This window comes from Aedes aegypti, chromosome 2 (assembly GCF_002204515.2).
Source record: "Aedes aegypti strain LVP_AGWG chromosome 2, AaegL5.0 Primary Assembly, whole genome shotgun sequence".
Taxonomy (NCBI): domain Eukaryota; kingdom Metazoa; phylum Arthropoda; class Insecta; order Diptera; family Culicidae; genus Aedes; species Aedes aegypti.
Window position 1 is genome coordinate 339,089,694 of NC_035108.1, and position 24,416 is coordinate 339,114,109.

At 38.7% G+C, this 24,416-nt stretch overlaps 1 protein-coding gene across 4 annotated transcripts in view; it reads left to right on the forward strand.

Annotated features, from left to right (window-relative positions):
- The window catches only part of LOC5568491, a 133,271-nt gene extending 109,849 nt beyond the window's left edge, over positions 1–23,422 (forward strand). For 3 of the 4 annotated variants that reach the window (XM_021846075.1, XM_021846077.1, XM_001658032.2), the window contains exons 2-4: positions 11,351–11,497; positions 11,567–11,640; positions 22,218–23,422. In XM_021846075.1, coding sequence (XP_021701767.1) covers positions 11,351–11,497; positions 11,567–11,640; positions 22,218–22,658 — 662 coding nt within the window. In that variant the 3' untranslated portion in view covers positions 22,659–23,422. Of the gene's footprint in view, positions 1–11,105; positions 11,267–11,350; positions 11,498–11,566; positions 11,641–22,217 lie in introns of those variants that run through there. The other variant, XM_021846076.1, reaches the window with a different exon arrangement.
- The last annotated feature ends 994 nt before the right edge of the window (positions 23,423–24,416 follow it).

Consider the following 24,416-nt stretch of genomic DNA (forward strand, 5'->3'; position numbering starts at 1 on the left):
TCTGTTAAATATCATTGAATTCCTTAGGAAATTGCATACATTTAGGCGTTTTCCGCGTAATTCTTGAAATTTAACTATTCATTATTTATATAAATATTGCATTGTTAAGAATTTGACAAGCATATTCGGATTCAGGGAGCTCAAATTTATCATGTAGAATTGTTTTGAAAATTGAAAATAATGGCATTGACAAGTGATCAATTTCACCCCGAAATGAGATCCCCTGATTTTTTATTTTAGAGATATTTGTTAACACTAAAATGACATTTGTTAGAAAATTTCGGTACATGAGTCGATGAGGCTCACCTTCGTACTTGTTTTCCTGCATTTTGTTGTTTGGCATTGTCAACATTATAGAAAACAGACTAGAAAAACCGTGAAAAATGATCAATTTCACCCGAAATTACGGTACCCCGTTTTACGGTACACGGAATATCAGCAGGAATTTCTTTAGAGATTCCACTTGCACGGTATTCCTCTAGGGAGTCTTCAATAATTACTTTCATAAATTCCACCAGTGTTTCCTCCAAAGATTCTTCCTTGTATCTCTGAAGCGGCCATACGAGGCATTCATCCTGGGATATCTGCAGGAATTACATCAATAATCTAATATAAATTTCTCCGAGGATTCCTAAAGGACTTTATCCATCAATTCCGTCCAGTATGTCTTGAAGGTTTTTTTTTTCCAAGGAATCTACCAGGAATTACCCAAGAGAATCTTTCAGAAACTCCTTCAGGCATTGCTTTAAAAGTTCTTCCGGAAATATAGTAAGGAATCTCTCCAGGAAATTCTCTGAGAATTTCTCCTTTGATTTCTTTGGTGATACCTCCAAGGATTTCTAAAGAAATTTCTCCATTTTCATGGATTTTTTTCAGAGATTGAAATAATCTTTTTAGCCCACTTTAGGGATTCATCCTGAAGGCATTCAGTGAAATGTGTTAATCCTCTGAGTAAATATCCCTGGAGGAATTTCCGATAATCCTGAAGCACAATCCTCGTAACACCTTTGAAGTATTTTATGGTTGAACTTCTGGTAAAACTGTAGTAGATTTTTCTGGTGATAATTCTACCGAAACTCTGGTGATATTCCAAGTGTTAACCTTAGAAGAACTCCTTGTGAAATTCCTAAAAAAAACTTCTCCCGCGAAAAATTGTGAAATAATTAGGGAAAATACTGTTGAAGTATCTGAAGGATTTATTAGTGGAATCTATAAAGGAAATTGTGATCAAATCGCAAAGAAAATTCGTTATTGGATCATTGGAGTTCATTTTGGCGTACACGAAGGAACCTCTGCTGAAATAGCCAGAGAAATCCCTGAAGGAATGTTTCGAATACCAGAAGGAACAGTCACTGGATGATATATTGGTGGATTCTCAAACTACAGGTAAAACTATTATAATAAATTTCTGGTAAAATCGCTGGAAGATTTCCTGAAAACCTCCAACAATCCCTAGAGTTGCTTCGCGAAAAATTCCTTGAGAAATCCGGAGAGTCTCTAGAAGTTCGGGTAGAATCCCCTAATAAATTTCGAAAAGAGTTCATAAGAGTTCAGAATAACCCTAAAGGAATTCCTGATGGAGCATTTAGACGAATTCCTGATGGAGCATTTAGACGAATTCCTGATAGAATCCCTGACAGAACTTCTGATCTAATCCCAGGAGGTTTTATGATAAAGCCTTTGAAATTTTTCTAATGGAATTCATGAAAGAACTTCCGATGCAATCCCTGCAGAAACACCCAATGAAATCTATTGAAGAACTCCTTCGGATGGAATCCTTGGAAAAACATGTGATGTAATCCCTGGAGTAATTCCTGATGGAATAACTAAAGAAACTCTTGATAGAATTCCTGCAGAAATTCCAGGTATAACCTCTGAAGGAACGCCTAATAGAAACCCTAGAGGAACTCCTGATAAAGTCTTTAGAAGATCTCCTGATGGAATCCTTTGGGAACTCCTGATGAAATGCCGAAAAGGACTGCTGTTGTTTTCCCCGTAGGAATTCCTAATTGAATTCCCACAGGAACTCCTGATAAAATCCTTAGAAGAACTCCTGATGGAATCCCTTGGGAACTCCTATTGAAAGACTCAGGGGAACTCCTGATGAAATCCCTACAGAAACTCTTGTTAAAATCCGAGAAGGAATTCCAGGAATGTCTAAATAAAATTCTAATGAAACCCCTAAAGAAACTCTTCTTGAAATTCCTAAAACTCCAGATGTAATTCCCAGAATGATGTTATCCCTGGAGGATCCAGGTGAAATCTCTGAAGAAACTTTTGATACAATCTCTAGAGGAACTCCTGATGGATACTCTAAAAAAAAAAAAAAATTGTTAAAATTTCTTAAGAATTTAATGATGATTCCTGAAGGAATCCGGAGAAACTTTTGATGGAATCCTTGTAGGAATTCCAAAAGATATTCTTGCAGGAACTACAGATGAAATCCTTGGAGGAACTCCTGCTGAAATTCCTTGAAGAACTCCCTATGGAATGGAATAATTTAGAAAGTAGAGGTCTTCAGTAAAGCTGAAGCACTCCAACGGAATCAGAATGTAAACAATCATGCGGTATGCATTCGGTTGCCTTCGGTTTTTAGAATCGGTAGCGACTCAATCAGTTGCCGTTTTTTTGTTTCGCTTGGCGCTCGCCGAAGAAGCAGAATGGGCACTGAAAATTGAAACATTCGGCTTGGTTAGAGAAACGGCTTTCTCGCTCCCGACTGTGCGTGGAAGCCAGTAAGGGTAACACAAAAACTGAGTGAGCGTTTCCCATGCTTGATTCCAGGTAGAATCTCTGCAAGAACAGCTGATGGAATCGTTGGAGAAACTTCTAATGGAATTGCTAGAGGTATTCCTAATGGAATCTCTGGAGGAGTTCCAATTGCAACCGATGAAGGAACTCCTGATGGAATCCCTGGAGAAATTCCTGATGGAACGCCTGTTAGAATCCCTATAAGAATTGCTTATGATATCTTAAGAAGGAGTCCTAATGGAATTCCTCAAGGCATTCCTGATATAATCTCTGGAGGATCTCCTAATAGAATCTTTGGAGGCAATTCAGGTGGAATCTCTGAAAGAACTCTGATGGAAGCCCTGATAGTATCCCTTTAAGAACTCCTGATAGAACCCTTGGAGGAACTCCTGATGGAATCCTTGGAAGAGTACCTATAGACATTCTTGAAGGAACTCCTTATCATTGGAGGGACTCCTGATGTAATCCCTTTAGGAACTCCTGATGAGTTCCCTGGAAGAATTCCTGATAAGTTTCCGGATAGAACTCCTGATAGAATTCCTAGAGGAACGCCTGATTATATTCCTAGAAGAAACATTGATGGAATTCCTCGAGGAACATCTGATTTAATCTCCTGAAGAATTCCGTGTGAAATCTCAGAAGGAACTCCTGATGAAATCTCCAGAAGAACTCTGATGAAAGCACCTTCCTGATAGAATCCCTACAGGAGCTCGTGATGGAATCCCTAGGGGTACTTCTGAAGGAATCCTTGGAAGAATTTGTAAAGATATTCTTGAAGGAACTCTTTATGGAATCATTGGAGGAATTTCTGATGAAATCCCGAGAAGAACTTCTAATGGAATCCATAGAGCAAGTACTGACAGCGCCCATGGAAGACTTCCAGTTGAAATCTCTGAAATATATTCTAAAGGAATCCATGGTGAAACTTCTGATTAAATTTATAATTGAATCTTTAGAAGTTCTCGTGATGGAATGTCTGGATGAAATCGTGTTTGATTCCCTAGAATAACTCCTGGTTCTAGAGGCCTTCCTTAGCCGTGTGGTTAGAGTCCGCGGCTACAAAGCAAAGCCATGCTGAAGGTTTCTGGGTTCAATTGCCGGTCGGTCCATGATCTTTTCGTAATGGAAATTTCCTTGACTTCACTGAGCAAGAGTATCATCGTACCTGCCACACTTGATACGAATGCGAAAATGGCAACTTTGGCAAAGAAAGCTCTTAGTTGAAAACTGTGGAAGTGATCATTGAACACTGAGCTGAGAAGCAGGCTCTGTCCCAGTGACGACGTAACGCCAAGAGGAAGTAGAACTCCAGAGGAATCACTGATGGAAGCCCTGTAGGAACTTCTGATGGAATCCCATGAAGAATTCCAGTTGAACTTTTGGAAGGAATTTATACAGCCATTCCATGAAAAACCGATCTAGTGGGTCTCCGAATTCCGTGCAAATTTGCTATTTTGTTCCATATCCGAAATAAGGATACACGTATTTTTTGGATTTTTTGATTAGGGTGACCATTTCCGAAATAGGGTGACCAGAAAAAACTTTTGAACCATTCGACCGATTTTCAATCTTTTTGGACGAAATGAAGGCTAAAGGTTTTTGCTCCATAAAAAAAGATTGGAAATCGGTTGAGCTGTTCAAAAGTTATGATTTTTTTTAAACATTACAAATCTAATGCGCTGAGACCTACAGTGTGTGCCGATGAAAAATTACTGATTTTTTATTTTCAAAAACAAAAAAAAAAAATATCTCAAAAACTAAAAAACATACATCGCTGAAAATTTGACAGTTTACGTAAAATTTTCTGAACTTTTAAGAAAAAATGAGAGCAGCAATAGCCACTTTGGTCCCGAGGCCTTCAAAACACGTAAAAACGGAAACTATTGAGTTTTTTCATGTAAAAAACACAATTTTTGTGAAATTTTATATTTTTCCCGAAAAGTCAAAATCTTTAGCCTTCATTTTGTCCAAAAAGATTGAAAATCGATCAAACGGTTCAAAAGTTATAATTTTTTTAAAAATAAAAATTTTGCAAAATCGCGATTTTTCTGGTCACTTTATTTCGGAAATGGTCACCCTAATCAAAAAATCCAAAAATACGTGTATCCTTATTTCGGATAAGGAACAAAATAGCAAATTTGCACGGAGTTCGGAGACCCACTAGATCGGTTTTTCATGGAATTGCTGTATAAAGGAATTTTTTCTTGAAGTATTTAAGATATATATGTTAGAGGATGTTGGTTATCTGAATACCTGAAAGATATGAACCCAGATTATTGATTGTTATAATCCAATAAATGATTGTTATTTTACAAGAAATTGTTCAGTCAGAGTGGACCAAGTGCACCTAGTCCATCAAAAAACCGTTCTTTCAGAGGTTTGGATTATGTTTTTTTTTCATGATAATTACTTCACATTTTATTGTTTGGAAGTAATCCAAAGATGTGTGTAAATATTGTACTAATGCTGCATAAAATATTGACAAATTTGTACTATCAAATCTATCACAATTATCTCCTTCCCATCATGCGTTTGCTCATACCTTATCTGCCCGAATCAACGTGGGAATTCTCACGTAGGAATTGTTTAAAACATTCGTACAAACGTCACAGTTTTGTTGTCTCCAAGTAACGCTTTACTCTTCTTATCTTACATGGACTGTGAAGGCAACTGTCAATCAAAGATCTTAGTTTGGTGAATTGATTTGGATTGATTTTTTGCAATCATCTTCTTTGGGGTTTGATAAGAGGGTGATCATTGCCCGGATAGTTGTTTTTACATTATGTAAGCTTAACCGTTATCTGTCTAGCGTTACACAAAACACGATTTAGGGATATCTACGAATAAGTGAACGAACTTTTGGGATTACTCGTGGTACTATTGCACAAACTCATGTGTAGTAATCAAATTAAATGTGTTCTTTTACGTATGCGAACACTCTGAGCAGAATCTCTATAAACAGAATCAAAAAAGTTGATTTGAGAATTGCAACCATTTATTTCGCCCCAATTGCTTACTTTTTGACGTATTTCGACATCTTCTTCAGTGTCAGTTACTTGCATCGCCTGCAGATTGTACAAACTGTTTCATTTATCCTAAATTTTTATTATGTAATTTTTCTTTTAATTGTTTTCCAACAGACATTTGCAGTGTGTGAAATTTGAATTTATGTTTTCGGACATCCATTTTTTATTTTTTGCCTGAATTGCTTTTAGACTGTTATTTCGAATTCAGTCCAATAAGTCTGGTACATTCTTCTAGAAAATAGCTTCAATATGAACAGCAATTCCGCTAGAAGTGTTCTTTCATATGGCACAAGAAAGGTCACGAAATGCAACTAAAAATTGTCCATTTTTTAAACAGTGTAATATATATTCCTGTGATTTTATGGGATCATTTTCCGAGCACATATTCCACAGGATTCATGCATAAAATATAGCAAGACAAAATGTCAAAAGGATAAAAAGTCGAGACATGAAATGTCGGAAGTTCGTCAATGATACGCTTCGTGGGATATTTTTCTTACTTTTGTAAAAGATTGTCGACCTTTCGTTCTCTATCTTCGACCTGTTGTCGTTTAAATTATTTTTCATTCGATTTTATGTCCTTTTGGCGATTTGTCTTTTGAACTTTCGTCATAGATTCCATTTCAATATCCCTGATCCTAGCAGGGACGAAACGTCAGGAAAAAGAAAACGCAATACCTGCGAGATTATTAAGGGGATCTGGAGTAATATGTACCCTTGAGGCAAAACGACCCACGGTGCTCTTTTCAGCTATTTTTGAAGTGATTGGAAACAAATTTTATCGGGACTGATAGTAAGTCCTCCCAATATACGATTTTATAAGAAAAAATCCACGGAAAATGACTCATTTTTTCAAAAAAATCGTTTTGCCCCGGGGGTGCGTATTACCCCAGATACCCTTACCATTTGCATATCTGCAATCCTTTTTGTGCTTACTTTTCTCTTTATTTACCTCCAGTACGAAGGGTATGTACACAGCATGCAGGTAACTTCTCAGAATAATGACTTACACCGGTTGAAACAAATACCGTCCAGGTAACATTTGGCAAACGTAGAACGTAGAATGTTTCGCATTTGCAAACTGCTAGTTTATAGTTTAAGTTCAATCCGTGACTACTCGAACCGGCAGGGCAGAGTTCCAAATCCTCCGATCTTCCGATGGCACTAATCAACACCTCCTACTACAACAGCCTCAGCGTGTTTCATCATACGGGTAACTAATTAGACTACCAATTCTAGCGTCATCCATTCAAATCAAAACAGAATCAGCCGCAGCGCGTCAATCGAATCGTCCACCAATTTGACGCCGACGATAATGAGAACAGGAATTTCAGAAAATATTCTCAATTAATGGAATACCGCTGTCGTTGAGTTAGTTGATGACGGTGCACAGTGTTTTATTTTAATCTTTTATCAGTGACATTTTTGATATTACATTCATTTCTTATATCTGGTGTTATGTATTAGGCAACACTTTCATTCGAAGTTGGTAAAACTTAATTAAGCTTTTAATGACATTTTGTTAACAACATATTACTTTTAATTTGCCGTAGCAGTTCAGATTTTTTACAGGTGATTTGATTTCACCTGCTTATGAAGAAATAACGTTATCAGTCAACATAACCTAAATATATAGCGCATTTATCGTTGAAACTGAAGATTACAACGATTCTTGTATTCTTGGCTGGCCTGAACATTTGTTTGATGATCAAAAGCTTGTTCTTGAAGCAAAGCTTAGATTTTCTGTTAATAAGTCAAAACAGACATTTTATATCTTTGTTGCATTTGGTTTAAATGCCCATAATGTGGTTTGTGAAAGTTATTTTTTAACTTTCATAAGATTTAGATACTTAACTTCATCTGATCTATTTTTTGGAACCCCTCTCATCGTGACAACATGTCTACTTGAAGGTTTCAAATAAAGAGCTTTTGGTTTATGTGGGAATATTATTAGTTGAGTTTTGGAAGCATTTGGAGAAATCTTCCATTTATGCAATTATAAAGAAAAAGTATACATACATTTTTGCAATCTACTATAGATAACACGCAGGCTTCGTCCTTTGGCGGAAAGGCCTGTGTCATCCGCAAACAAAGATTTTTGACATCCCTGAGGTAACTCAGGTAAGTCGAATGCAAAAACATTGTTTAATAGTAGCCCCAAAATGTTGTCTTGAGGAACACCAGCTCTTACAGGAAGTCCTTCAAACCTAAAGTTCTGATGTTTAGTGTACGATTTGACAGAAAACTTTAGATTATTCCAAAAATGCATGTTGGAAAATTAAAGTTATTTAATTTTACAATCAAGCCTCCATGCCAAACACAGTTGAATACTTTTTCAAACACTGTGCAATGTGACAGCGTTAATCGATTCGGCCGAGCCCTATATTTCCTCCGAAGCCAGTATTATACACAGGGAGTCGTTATCAGAAAGCTGTCTCCGCTGCATCTAAGAGTACGTCATCCTGCTATTATAGCTCTACCTCGGCTAATTGAAATAATACTGCGCGGTATACTGAAGTGGTATTGCCTCACTCGAATGGTTTGAATCCCATCGGGAGGGGTTCCCCAATCGGCCCTTGTAGGCGTGTTCTACCCCGGCAAAGTGGGAATTTCACAATTCTTCGGTAAGGTCACGTAATCCGTTAAATGGGTTTTCTATATTTGTACCCTCCCCCCGGCAAAGCATGAATGGACTTTCTTTTGATGATAAAAAGTTGACCAAACAAAAGTGCGTGACCGGTCACCAAGCTCTCTTCCTCCCACCCTGACTTCGCATTGCGTTGTAGTTTCGGTGACGAAAGCAACCCGTCGTCGTGCGTTGATCGCACCCCCGATTTGTTAAACAGCTGACGGGTGGAGGCATGGGCGTAGCTGGGATTTCCGTCAGGGGGAATTAAGTGACCTTAAAAGTTCGCTCACGAATTTCAAGCCTCCTTTTTTATTCATGAACAGTTTGAAAAATGTCTTGGATTAATTTATTTTCTGAGTTTCTGGACCTGCTCATTATCAGTTTAGAATAATTCCAGAGGCTGATTGACTGCCCGCAGTTGCTACTCCATTATTGCAAGAACAGCTGTGCTTACACAGTGAACCAACATACGCTACTCAGGATTAGTAGTATCTTCAATGGTATAACAATAACAAACAATAACGGTGACGGTAGTCTGAGTACAGTGTAGGACGATAAAAATATGACAAAGAATGTGTAATTTAAAACTTTCCATTTTATACCGATAATTCCGCATAACATTTGAGAGTTCAACAATGACCTCTTGACTAGGTAACCGTAGTGATTGGTAATTATAATTGACTTTAAATTACTTGTGAGGCTCAAAAATTTATTTTGATATTTAAATTTAAGAATCCTTGAAGAAGGTCCCAAACGGACCGAAGCGTTGGGGAAAATAAATAAAAAACTAGCGTTTTAATTCCCTTAAGACTGCTCAGCCAACATTGTTTCAATAGTGACAACAGAGTCTAAAAAGATCAAATTAAACAATTGATGAATTGCAATTCTGTTTCGTTTCCATTTTCTATGCCATAAAACATTATATGACGATTTTCGCATTTTTTATGGGCCATACTGTAAGCTGGACTGCATTTATTTGAGGATTTCTAAAAGAATAAAAGAAAATTGATTTTTTGAAGCATTTTACACACTTAGATTTTTTCTCGTTGTTCGGTAAATTATCTTACCGGAAACGTACTGTAAATAAATATTTAACTGAGGTTTCGGTAATGCAGACCAGATTTACCGAAAAACCTTAAATGTATAAAAAAAAATCAAAACAATATTCCACGAGTTTTACCGAAATCGTCGTTTCATTACCGAAAAAACTGTAAATCGTTTAGATTCGCCGTAGACTGTAAGTTTTTAGCGTACTTCAGTTCAATATGCTCAATGCTTTACCGAATAAACGGTAATTTGAAAATTCTGAGGCCACCATGTTTGTCTCTAAGTGCTAATCAACAAAGATCAGATGAATAGCATCTGTTTTTTTAACTACAGCAGCGCGATTAGCGTCCGGTACGTATTTTACGTAAGTATGACCAGAGTGTTTCTATGAAGATGGAAATAAATGTTTTCGTTGTAGTATACAGCCGCCAATTTACGTTCCCGGATTGCAGCATCGCGTTACGAGCACAACTACCCATGACGGAATCGCACTGGCAGCGGTTTTCTTCATAGGGGGTAAACAGCCAGGATTGTTGTCCGATGTCCTACCTGATCCCGCTGACGGTGTTCAATGGCCTACTCTTCATCTAAAGGAAACAGCAGAATTCGCGAAATAAATTGATTCATTACATTTGATTCCTATATAAATTTCGTTGTTTTTTTTATAATTCTATTCTATTCTACCTGCTGTTACGAACAAAGCGTTCGGTAATGTATTTAACATTTCGTTCGGTAATATTCTACGAACATACTGTAAATTTTTGACAGCTGTGTGTTGATTAAAGTTACAGATTATTCGGTAATTCTTAACTTTACCGAAAGCATTACCGAGCGCTCAGCGGTTTTTATTTCGGTAAAAAAATTACCGAAGTCGGTGATATTTTCTAAGTGTGTAGGGCGTCGTTGAAAGTATTGGTGGATGACTGAAGATATGTGAAGAATAAATCTAGACGAATTTTACAGACTATTGTTAAAATATTCTTGAAGTGATTTCTTCAAAAAAAAATTGTTAGATGAAATTTACGATCAAGGAATATTTAAAGAATTTCTGAAAGTGGCTTCTTAGACTAATACTTGGATGAATTACTACAAACTTCTCTGTTTGTTCTTTATTGCCATTATAAAATATTGCTGGAGATGGAGAAATTCGAACTATTCACGGAATAAACTATTGAAGAAATTACTTGAACCTAAAGACAAATATGTGGAGGAAAATAAAAAGGAATCCCAGAAAAAAATTATGTGGTGGAACAACTTCCCAAAACTTTAGTATTGCATTGTTATAATAGAAACGGAGCGAAAAAGGAGAGAATCTCTCAATGCTAGGTAGCTCCTTTTGAAAAATTAAACGAGAATTATTCAACAGCTTTTCATGACGTAATTTTACACAAACATGAAAGCTGAAGAAAAATCAAACCAAATATTCACCTTTGTAGAAAACCAGTTGATTTCGAATGTTTATCTCCGCCGGCCAGGGGATGGCAACAATCCCGGGCTACGCCCAAGGGTGGAAACTACACTATAATAATCGTCTCTTTAGCGCGGAGTCTCCTGGCCGTGGTAGTGACGTACACCTTCCGTTGATGACGGCGGTGACGATTCGTTCTCCATCACGCGAACGGCGATGGCTATAATTCTGATTGTCTACCGGCAGCTACGGTTAGTAGTATTCAGTCAATCAAACTCGACCGAACAACGTGTGAATCAGTATTATCAGCTCTTTGGTGCTTGAGAGAGAGATTTTTTTTATTGTAGTCAATCTTGTACTTTATCAATTTCGCTACTTTTTTGTTGCAACAAATGATGTTCACAGGTGATTGATACTCATCAACCTTGACCTGCAGTCAGTGAAAGTGACCTTACGGGTTTTGTTTTTTCTCCCTCGTTTGCTTTGCAGTCATGTCCCTGGAGGAATCTCGCCGAACACAGCGCCCCTACCGGTATGGAATGATACTGCTGTGCGTGGGCGCCCTTGTCAACTGGCTCGGATTAGCGCAGGACTACACGGAACCTATTCGGTATACCGGAGTGGCGTGCATTTTGGGTAAGTTTGTGATGCAGGTGACGATTGCTAATTGAGATGATTTATGAGGAATTTTCTCCTAATTCACAGCGGGAGCATGCTTGATCTGCACGGCCATGTGCTGCTGGTTGCATACACCAAACAGAGCAGGATCGTCAAATGAGGTAAGCATCTATGTAAGTTTTGCTGAGTATGGATTATTGAAATGAGTGATGAATCAGTGATGAAATCTTGTAAAGATTTCTACTTCTAGTGAACTAATATGCATAAGTTACCGATCAGTGTATACAGTGATTATTCCTCCCTTGTGGTATTATGTTTCGATTGAATCGGATCATGCTTCTCAACTTAGCGTTAATTGTTTTTACAACTATTAGGACCTTTTTTGTTAAAGTGATTATTTTTATAGTGGTACATCTATCGTGTTGCAAGTACAACGATACCTTATGCACAGCCAAGAGAAGAGAAAATCTACTACAAGACTGGAACGTCTTGGAATCGACCACTTAAGTCTGCAGTACAGCTTTGCTATGCTTTTGATCATTTGAAATTATATCAATGAAAATTCAACAGTCAGGTATATATCATTCTGGATGGACAAAGAAAGATGAGAAACATATTGTGACTTTTTATAACAAATGTTCAATTTTACATCAGCAAATATGTCCGTGACAATATAAATTTTATTTGGTAATTACACCAGATACTCATACAGATGATCTACGTTTATACCGAGCTCAATGTTCAAGCGGTTCGTGTTTTACTTACCTTGCTGGTTTGATGTGCTCTGTGACGGTGGGATTTCTATTATTGTAGCTTGTAATTGAGCCGTTTGGAACGAATTTCTTTTGGTTAAGCAGAACAATGAAAAATACAGAAAAAAAAAATAACAGTTTATGAGAGGTTCAACAGAAGCAAATGGATGAATAACACTGTTCGGCAAAAAAAGTCGATCTGAATGCACAGAGACCGGACACCCAGTGAACACACCATCGTAAATAATAGGATATAAGAGTACAAATGTGGAGGCGATATACGTACATATTGCATGCAGCCTTATGGCGCATGTACCTATATCGCCTCCACATTTGTACTCTTATGCACTATCGTATACGAGTTTGTGTTTACTGGGCACCCCGGGCTTGAAAGTATAGAAATAAACAAAAATAATGGCGTTTTCAGAATGTTCGTGTCTGCCCTAGGTCATTTTTAAAATATACTTGAACTTTTTGCATTTTTTATTTAAAAATCTAATCTAATCAATAAACCGACAGAGTGTTTTATATTCAGGACAGCGGAATTCATGTGCCATATAATGTTTTCAACTTTCAATATAATATGAAGAGTTGTAATAAGATTTGCAGGGAGCTCTCCGCCCTTTTTTTGTACCCTCCCCATATTTAAAGTATCGCAAATGATGGAATATTTGAAATACAGGGGGTTGTCAAAATAACATACACACAGGCAAACACACAGGGACAAAACTAGATTAGTTGACCCGTCCATTACTTCTTAAAGAATTGAAATTGGTCAATCTTTGTCAAAGTTACAGAATTCCAAAGTTGGCCCAATTTTTGCCTGTCCCATTTATCAATCGAATTGATCTTTTTTTTCCTGGACCATTTCACACACTAATAAGCTATGATAACAAAATGTAGCAAAAGTAACATTTTTGCGTGTCTCAAGCATCAAAGCATGGGTCTATAGTATCTTGCTATTATTTAATACCAATCTAACATATTTAGTATTATCCGATGGGTTCATCTACCTTTAGTGGAGTTATCCCATTCCTGGTGCCAACCTCTTAGCGTTATCTCTTTACACGCGTTGCAGACACCTCTTTAAAAACCGTTCGGTATGCACTTGCTACTCTTTAGCAAATGATTCTATACGTGCTTTTCAGCCTCTTTAGGTTTCTGTTCGTTCTAAGCACTTTTGACCAGACTGGTCATCCAAAGCTAAGTATAGATAGCGCCACGCCTGCCAGGACACGGTGTGCTGGAACACACATATTATCGAACTTGCATGAACCTCATATGTTTTTTCACTAAAAGTTAGCCTTGGTAGTCAAAAAAAGTTTGCGGCATATTAAAATATCTTTTATCGGCAAAAAATTGAGAAAGTTGATTTTTGTATTTTTGACCTTTCCCCATATATGGGTCCATAGAAGAATATTAGAGTTACACTAATTTTGATGAATTTCAACGGATAAAAATCAATTTGACATATCTTGAACATAAAATAATTATTAGACATTTCAAATTGAGCATAATTTCTTCCTACAATCACACAATATGACCAGCCCATCGTGGTATGCCGTTTTTCATCGACTTCAGTTATTGATATAAAGTTATAAAAATTTGGAGTTAACATACTACAACTCAGGGGCCCATATAGCCGTAGCGGTAAACGCGCAGCTATTCAGCATGACCAAGCTGAGGGTCGTGGGTTCGAATCCCACCGGTCGAGGATCTTTTCGGATTGGAAATTTTCTCGACTTCTCAGGGCATAGAGTATCTTCGTACTTGCCACACGATATACACATGCAAAAATGGTCATTGGCATAGTAAGATAGTAGAAACGTAAATAAATTATACAATTATATAAAGCTAAAAATAAAGAGCATTACTCTGTTTTGATCTTTTAAAGCATTTTCACTCTTATTGGGCTCGTTGTTTAAAATTTTAATGAAAGAGTGGAAGATTAAAAAAGGTTTTTAGTTTGAGCTCTATGCGATATATTTATATTCAAAATTAGAGCTTATACAATTTGTAAAATAAATTTACATTCACAGAAAAAGTAAGGTTTTGATAAAGAACATGTAGATTTCAAACCAAAAAAATCTATGATAGCGTTACATGTGTAACAATTTTATGCAATATCTGTGAAGCTTTCACGCAAAATTGTATTGAAATCTTGCAGCCGCTGGTTGGGTGCATTTCAAAGAATCTCATATCATTATCATATCCTTTGTGACAATCAACTACCTGAAACTAAATACTTAAATTTATAAAAGACAATTTCCACAGTCTTCAGCCAAAGGTTGCACAGACTGAACGATCACTAACATTAGGCAACGGACAACACGAAACACCCAGTAGCCTAGCGATGAAATTTTCGTTTGACGAAAAGTTTTCACCGACTGGAGCGGGAATCGTACCCACACTTCGTGGCACAATACACCTAGACGACTGACGCCGCTAACCGCAAGGCCACGAAGCCCACATGTTTCATGTATATGACATAATCTCGCTCTTACAGGGTGATTACTATATCCTGTCAGTAAAATAAGTAATCATAGAAAAAAAATGGTTAAATGAATTTTAATTACCAGTGAATATCCAGTTTAGAACATCTATAATATTTGTCTTTGCTATACATAGATAACAAATTAATTTATTTACCTCTATTTCCAGCCACAAGCATTGTTTCAGAAGCATTACAGTTAACACGCACGTTATTCAAAAGCATATATTTTAATCGGCTCCATCCCATTACCCCGAACGCCATTACCCCGAACGCCACTACCCCGAACGCCACTACCCCGAAATCCATTACCCCGAATGGGTCATTACCCCGAACGCCACTACCCCGAATGAGCCATTACCCCGAATAGTATGAGATACAGTACAGTATCTTGTTTTGCGTGCAAAAATGCGTCTCTAATGAAGGCTGGTAATTAATGGCACGTAAAATTCGTCGGTAAAATGTCCATCATATATTTTCCCTTCAGCTATTCTTTCGAAATATCTTGATGGCAACCATATTCTTCTCTTTCTTTCTGAGACAGTGCCTGTTTATCAGCTCAGTGGGCACCTTCGCAATTCAAGGGTTCATTCACAAATTTCACCACCCACAAACTCTTTTGCTCTCTTCAGCGTTACGAAATTTGTGAATGGGCTTTAATAAAATAAGCCTTTTATTGACTGAAAAGAATTCGAATCCATAACCATCAATATGGTGTTGCTTAACAGATGCATAATCACCGGTATTTGGACTTGTTGGTGGTGTTCATATTTCAATTTTGTTTTTGAACAAATATTTTTCTTTCTTATGAATATAGGTTGTGTCATAGCATCACGTTGTTACAGTGATAATTCACGTCATAGCTGCAAACATTTCACCAGAAATTTGCCCTTCTTTTTTAAATAGGCTATTCTTTCACGTTTTTGTTGGATAAGCTAGTCACTAATATTTCCATTTTGAACAGCTTTTTATAAAGGAATATATCTTGAAGGCATTCACTAAAGTGATTCCTGCTATAATTCTAATCGGAAATTTTCCCTATCTTTTATCTTCTTGTATTAAAACAGACAGGTCTCTTATGGATTTACTCACCACTTTTCTTGCATCATCATTTCTTCATTATCTTGAATCATAAAAATATTTTTTTTGTGGTTATCTCACAGAAATTCAAAATAATAATCCCACAAATCAACAAAAATTCTAACTGTAGCGTCAATCAAAGGCCGCCGATTTTTCTAACATGTACAAGAGTACAAGTGCGATAGCGGAACGGTCGTCTATTAGGTTGGTTTTAGGTGGGTTCCATAGAACAACACTTGCAGCGACTATCTCAGGGTGAACTTCCATTACCATCGTTTACAAAACAAAATCTTTAAGAAGATCTTAATCTTAATGCCCGACACCTATAAAAATGAGTAAAGGAAATGGCTACCGAGTTCCAATAAGAGACTTTACTACATCCTAATTTTGTGCATATTATAGCTATCCTTCTCATAATAAATTCACCCTTCTTTTAGAAATAGGCTGTTCTTCAGAGCACTGCAATGTGGCTGTGTGAATCTTCCCAAAATTAGAGGACAAAACTTAGGGGCCCAGATAGCCGTAGCGGTAAGCGCGCAGCTATTCAGCATTGACCATGCTGAGGGTCGTGGGTTCGAATCCCGCTGGTCAAGGATCTTTTCGTAAAGGAAATTTGCTCGATTCCCAGGGCATAGAGTATCTTCGTACCTGCCACACGATATACACATGCAAAAATGGTCAATCGGCAAAGAAAGCTCTCAGTTAATAACTGTGGAAGTACTCATAAGAACACTAATCTGAGAAGCAGGCTTTGTCCCAGTTGGGACGTAACGCCAGAAAGAAGAAGAAGAAACTTAGTGTGTAAAAATTATTTGCTGAACAACTAGCTGCTTTTTTATCTTCTAATATTTGAAAAATACATTTTTGAGCCAAACTCGTGAAATACTCAAAAGGAATCGTTCAATTATCTCCCCACTCTTTAACTAGAATATGTCTCAAAATGTTATCCATTCGGGGTAATGGCGTTCGGGGTAGTGTCATAGAATCATTTTAATCAAAAAATACATATTTTTTTCGATAAAATTTTCCATAATCAGTCTCATCCTATTCCCTAGTAAGTCTAAAAGATTGTGGTAACATGTTGTTTCAATCAGGCAATTTTTTCAGCGAAGTTTAGTCAAAAATAGATATCTGTGGAAAACGTGCGTGCCAGGTGCAATGCCTTTAAAACAGCACATATGACTAAAAACTAAGGTAAATGAAAACTTTGTCAAAACAAATTTTATAGAAGTGCAAAACAGGATGTACACTGGAAATAAAAATTCATACATACATCTTTTATCTACGAACATTTACTTTACTGACAGGAATTAGTAATCACCCTGTATATTACAAAACCATTCGCTGTCAATCGTGTTATAGTGAACCACCTTTCAAAACTTTTGTGTATAAATACATGAATAAAGACTATAAACTGCAGTGTGTAGCTTATGTGCTTCCATATCTAGGATTTCATATTTTGTTTGAGAAACTCGGTCGCATACGTCAAAATATGACAGACAATATAATCCATGGGTATGAAAACAAGACACCAGATGTAAAATATATTCATAATTTGTGATTTCTAAAGAAAACATTGATTTTCACCGCATTTTATCATCTTATTGCTCATATTGGGCTTATTATTTAGATCTATTTTTTATGTAAAACACAGCAAATCAAGGCTTTCTTAAATCTACAGAATTCCAAATCGTTAGATCGGAAACGAAATATTAAAAAAAAAAAAGTTAAAACGATATGCTGAATGACTGAGGAAGTGCTCATGGAACAAGCAGTCTCCATCCCAGGTGGAACGTTTCACCAGAAAGAATACAATGTGTTTTTATGAATAGAATACTATTCTGAAGGTCAAAGTGAAATTTATGGTTATATAAAATGCGGCATACCGCCATGGGCTGGTCATATAGTGTTAGTGTACGTAGAAAATGATGCTCAAATTTAAACTTTGGATAATTCCTTCGTCCTCAAGATATGTCAAATTGGTTTTTATCCGTTGAAATTCATCAAAATTAGTGTAACTCTTATTATGCTTGTATGAACCCATATATGAGGAAAGGTCAAAAATGCAAAAATCGACTTTTTTCAATTTTTTGCCGATGAAAGATTTTTTAATATGCCGCAAGCTTTTTTTGACTACCAAGGCTAACTTTTAGTGAAAAAAGATCTGAGGTTCATGCAAGTTCGATAATTTGTGTGTTCCAGCACACCATGAGGAGTTTGCGTTTACTGGCAATTACAGCAGATCTGTTAGACATCATCCTCGAAAGCGCCGCTACAGCCGGAGATGTCCTCTTACAGGCATATTCAACGTAGTTAGCGAAGCTGAACTTGTCATCGATAATTACCCCAAGATGCCTAAGAGATCGTTTGGACTGACTCTTTGGTGCAATCACCTACTGAGATAAGCGTCCGTTGCTCAGACTTTCGGCTGTTGACCACAACCACTTCAGTCCCAGTTCCCTGGACCTTATCCACCCCTTAACTATGCGCTACTGTCAAATATACTTCCTTTATCGATTCGCCTTAAACCACTAGGGTGATTTCGTCGGCGAAGCCAACAACCTTAACACCCGTCGGAAGCGGCAGCCTCAGTACGTCATCGTTCATCGCATTCCATAACACCGGGCACAGAATTGAACTATAAGGAACTCCCGCGGTAATACGTACGCTTTTCTGCCCCTTCGCTGTGTCATACAGCAGATTCCTATAATCAAAATAGCTTTCTAGAAGCTTACACAACTGCACCGGTACCTTGAGGCGGTGAAGTGCGTGAGCTATCGCTTCCCAGCTTGCGCTGTTGAACGCATTCTTCACATCCAGAGTGACAACCGCGCAGTAACGGATGCCGCTCCTTCTATGCTCGATTGCTACCTCAGCTGTCTAAACGACCGACTGGATATCGCTTATGGGATGATGCGGGAAGAGTAGTTACATCGATTATCGATCGCAGCAACACGGGCGTCTTCTCTTGGGGCGCTATGGCACCTTTGGTCTTAGCCATTACCACTCTGTAGGGGTCACCCCACGCACTCGAGTTGGAACTCTGGCATAGACTACCAAGGCATGCCCGTTTCCGACTATTGATTTTCTTTTTGAGAGCTAACTTTGCTTCTCTGAGTGCTGCACGGCGTTCTTCTCTTTGTGCTTCTGTTTGCAATTGATTCGAACCATCAGTACACCGGCGGCCTCTCCTCTTTCGGAGGGACTTTTTTCGGCATGGAAGCATCACACACTCGTGGTATCACAGCAACTAGCTCTTCACCGTTCAGGTCTAGAGTGTTCCGTTTGCGCCTCAGGGCTTCAGAGAATACTACGCCGTCAAAGCGCGCTGTTTTCAAACCACGGGCTTGGGTCGAGTTACATCGCGCTGTCTTCCACCCGCCTGGTATTATACTATAGCGAATCGATTGATGATCGCTATGAGTATAACCGTCATCAACGTGCCAGTTCATGGTACCTAAAAGGTTAGAACTACAAAACGTCACGTCGATAATCGATTCTGCACCATTTCTGCAGAAGGTACTCACTTTACCCTAGTCTTCGTTTCCGAGACTGACTGCCAAAGCAGCTGCTGGGCTGCATCACAGTGGTTTAAATTAAGCTGTGTTACTTCCGTTTCGGCTGCTTTGATACTCCACTTGTACCCGGACATTTGAAGCCACCCGTTAAGTATCGTTGTCTGCTCTGTCGACACATATCAGGCACATAGCGATTTGCTTACAATCGCTTACCCTATGGCATTACTTCAGGAGGCTGAGGCCTTATTGATGCATCTACGCCTATTCGTCACCTATTGCTCTATTCGCTCTGCCTGCGATTTGTCACACGCCTGGACCAATATGAGATTTTTTATGATAGATTCTCCTGTGCTTGTTGGTATTCTTGTCGCGCGGACTGGTTGGATGCCAAGGTCAGTCTTGCAATTCCGGTTGAGAAGTGAAGCCGGCGGTTCGTCTTGATCAATACTACTCGACGTAGTTGCCGACTGTGTAGCTAGCTTATGGATCTATCCTACTCCGACGAAAATTTCTTCGGCAGCGGAAGATTTCTCGAACCGATGCTATCCGGGCAGATGCCGAGGATGGTCCTGCGATTCCTTTAGAGGGAATCTTCTATTTCACAGGCGCCCCGACGGCATTTTTCCGGTGCTACTTTGCGATCTGAAGCTAGCCGAGGTCGGTCCTGCGAATTCGGTGGAGGGAAACTTTTGGTTCACAGGCAGCTCGACGATCATTTTCCGGTGTTAATTCGCAGTGTATTCAACTAGTCCTCGACGGTGGACCTAGTCTACCCCCACCGTTGACTTGATGCTGGTTGGTTGGGTGCCGAGGTCACTCCTGCGAGTCTGTTGGAGACAGACTTCTGGATCGCAGATGCCCCAACTGCCCATCACCGATATTACATGGCGCTCGAACTACTCGGCCCGACAGAGCATCTAGCCTACTCCGATCACAGTTCGACGCCATGTGGTCTTCTCGCCATTTTTGTGTTGCAGCGACGACATGATTTGCGTTATTGCTCTGTTCACCGTGTGCCACGTACTTACGTGCTGACACACTTTCTGCATGATGTTGTCGGGGTTTAGATCACCGTCACTGCTTCCTAGCATTTCGTTTCGCATTTTCGCGAATCTTGGGCAGTCAAGAACTACGTGTTGCGATGTCTCCTCGATGTTTGGGTAATCTGTGCAGTGTGGCAACTCTGCGTGCATCCATGACCACCAATCAATGACCTGATAGGAACTGTAGAAGTTCACCTCTCCATGCTTCCTACTTTTTCCTATACGTCGACAGGTTTGGGATGGTCCGGTGGTCCATCTTTCTCTCACGGCGCAGTTCCACTCGTGCTGCAACTTCTCCCTAGATCCGACTCTGATCATCTTCCGTACGTTTCTGACGTTTCTTCGTTGGTAGCACTCGATATCCTCCGCCAAAGTGATGCAAATGGGGATCATACCGGCCATAACGCGTACAGCATCTGACGATATCGGTCTATACTCACTCGTAACTCCACTATCCTCAGCAGAAACTTTGCCTTGCCCAAGTAGGAACTTCATACTTCAGTATCGATGGTGAGACATTAGCTAGCAGACGCCTCGTACTGCTACTTGGACCGTCTAAGTTCTTAGTTTTTCCCAAAACACTTCAATTACATTTGTAACGGTTGATTTGGAAACTTTTAGCGATTTTGATAATTTTGCGTGCGAGTAGCTCGGATTTTCACTATGCGCGAGCGAAATTTTGATACGCTGCTCTTTTTGCTTGGACGGCATTTTGACAACTGAAAAGTGAATTTCAAAATCAAAATAGGAGCAACTTCCTACACACACACCTTCAAAATTAGGGGTGTTCAGGGTTTTAAAATCAAAATTGATATAAAAACGTCAAGTTGAAATTGACCAAATTTTGATCGCGTCACCCTTTATTCATACACTGATTTGTTCACTGTGCATTCTCTTTCAATACTTTTAAAAAAATAACCGGATATTATTCTTATGAGATCATCCATGGTTATTATTTCGTCCCCTTAATGCTACAACTAGATAACTCGAAAATCAAAATTTTGAGATGTGCAACTTTGTAAGTATGACCGTTTAACAAGGTGATGGTTAATCGCAGAGACTATAATTGAAAAATAATCTATAACTTGTATATATTGAATCACACGCTTAAGACCTGTGGATATTTTGCAGATCTAATTAAAAAAACTGTTTTGACAAATTGAAGTCAAAAATTTCAAATTTCGAGTTATCTAGTTGTAGCATCAAGGGGACGAATTGAGAGCTTTTTATGCCAATTGATCATTTTTGCATTTGTATATCGGGTGACAAGCACGAAGATATTTTATACTCAGGGAAGTCGAGAAGAAAAAACAAACTCGACAAGATACTCGACCGGTGAGTTTCGAACCCTCAACCCCTTAGCATGGTCTAGCTGAATAATTGCGCATTTGCCACTACGGCTTTGGCGCATTATTCATGATGTGTATTCCTAGAGCATTAATTTGTTAGTTTTGTGTTCACACCATTTTCACATTTACTTACGCAGATTTTAAAGAAATGTTATTGGTTAGATGTTGGCAGAATATCTATATTTTGATCTTTTGGCAGGTGATATTGACCTTTCTGAACATTGATCGTTTTTTGGCTGGAGAAGAAGAAAGCAAAAATTTCAATTGAAGGAATCATCTCTAAGAAAAGAATGTTAGATCCAAACATTCTTCGACCTAGACTTGATTCATCTAATAAAATTGTGCCTTGTCATTGATTGATATTAGAGCCGAATTAACACGTCTATGCTAAATTCCTACTCGCACGACTGTCAAACCAACGCTAAACACTTCGAACATCATAAAACCTTGAAGAAGGGCCACCTTATTAACGCATTTCCCCCGTTTTATTTCCACTTCCTTCCAGAACGACGACCCGATACATGTAATCAGCGCCGCAGAGGAGCGTCGCTGCGAGAAACCACCCGACTATGACAGCGTAGCAGTGGCACCTCCCAGCTATGATGACGCCATCAAGCTGGACCCATCCGCCTTGCTACAGCACGCTTCACCAATGGTACCTGCCAACACAACAGCTGCCAACCCTTCAGCAGCCAATCCCAATGAGACTACCATCACAACCACCACCAACGCCTCTAGTACCACTCCTACCTCTAGTCCAAGCTCGTCGACATTCAACTTCTCCAGTATGCTGGGCCTGGCCAACCGGAACACTCCACCGGTAGCAACGGTTATTCCTCCGGACCCAGCCAGCATAGCCATCGTGCACGAAAAGCCACCGCCATACGAGGCCACCGGTCGTTCCGCAGTTCACACGCCGGCCATCGTCGCCGCTATTCCGATCTAAAACTGAACCCAGAGCGATTATGGATGGTTCCCAGGTAGCAATACCAAAATTGCTTGAAAATGTGTATGACCGTGTCTTCGAATGCTTGGGGAATCGGAATGCGCGGCGCCGGTGTGAACGAGTTCTATCGTTAATCAAAGTGATAAGTCCTCAACTGACTCCACTCCACTCCGTTGTTGCGAGTGGAACCTACAGTGACCGCAAGGCTGTGCTCAACTTGTAACTATATTATAGTTTTATATATTCATTCTGAATTGTCGTGTACTTATACGTTATACTACTCTAGAGCGTAAGACAAGAGACTACTTGTATTAGGTACTATCCCCAGAAGCCACTGAAGGAATTGCGTGCAGAATCGATCCGCTGCCGGCTCCAGTATTAGGAAGGTGAATCCGCTGCCAAATGTAAACAAAACAGTCAAATTAGCACGATAGTTTGTTGAAAATGGCACTAACAGTGCGAAACCAGTTATATGCGAGTTAATTTGTGCAATCGAACGAAACCAAGCACACAAAAATGTACAGAGGTAGAATGTAAGACACACTTGAGACATTATGATCCTGTATTCATCCGTTAGTTGGAAACGTTATTTGTTTGAAGCCCAGGAATGTGGTCAAGCTTGGATGGACCTCGAGATGGGAGTGAAGTAGGTTTGTACAGGAGATTTGAATTTCAGAAGACAAGTAACGTCGAGTTATGCGAATTTAGCTAAACAGGCTTGAGTGATATAAGCGAATATTTAACAATAAACATATTGTGATAAATTTCGGAGGAAATTATTCTTGCAGATATCACAAATCCTTCAATACATTATTGACTTTGAAAAACGATAATCTCATAATCAATTCATCTGAGGATTCTTTGAAGGATTAAGTAAGTAATTTCGTTAAGAATTGCCACGGAAATCCCTCTTTCTATTCTACATAAATTTCTCCATGAAATGCTTCAAAAGCCATTATAAAAAGCTTTCCGGAATCATCGAAGAATAACTTTCTATCGTAATTCCCCTATTGGCTTAGTATTCTATGAGCACTTTTGCAGTTGTTAGCCGGCCGCCTTCTTGCCAAAATTGCTTAAAAATATATAGAATTGATACGAGTTGTCCCCGAGCTACTGAAGAAAAACTCCCGACAATTTAAGCAGTTATTGATGTCTCTCTTTGAAATACTCAAGGATTTCTTTAATGAATTCTCCCAATTATTTAAAAACAATTGTACCTATATAGAAATTATTATAGAAATATGTATAAACCACATTTGAAATATTACTTAGTAATTCTCAAAGTAGGGTGATTTACGGCTTCGGCACCATTCTACTTTTATCGGCAACCAAATTTCAAACGCCAAGTACACAGTATTATTCTATCAAAACACACCAATGAAAACATACATTCTTCCAGCTGACGAGATTACCGAGACCGAACAAACATTTTCGCCAGAGTTGTTATGAATTCAAATAAACACGCCTTAAAATACGACTTCTATGGAGCTGCCGAAGAGATTTGACTGCGGTTCTTATGGAACAGCTGCCGAAGAGAATAAGGCTGCCGACAATAGTCACACTGACATGAGATGCTCGAAGCGTTATAAAAACGTTTTCAAAAAGCCTTCAACAAGTTTGCCGGTGTATATGCAAACACATAATTTGTCTGCTGATGTCCGAAAAAAATTCAAAAGAAGCACGGCAACGGCTTAGACTGTAGAGAATACGTAAATTTCCCTGGTTTCAGAATCTCGGAGCTGCTTCCGGAGTTCATCC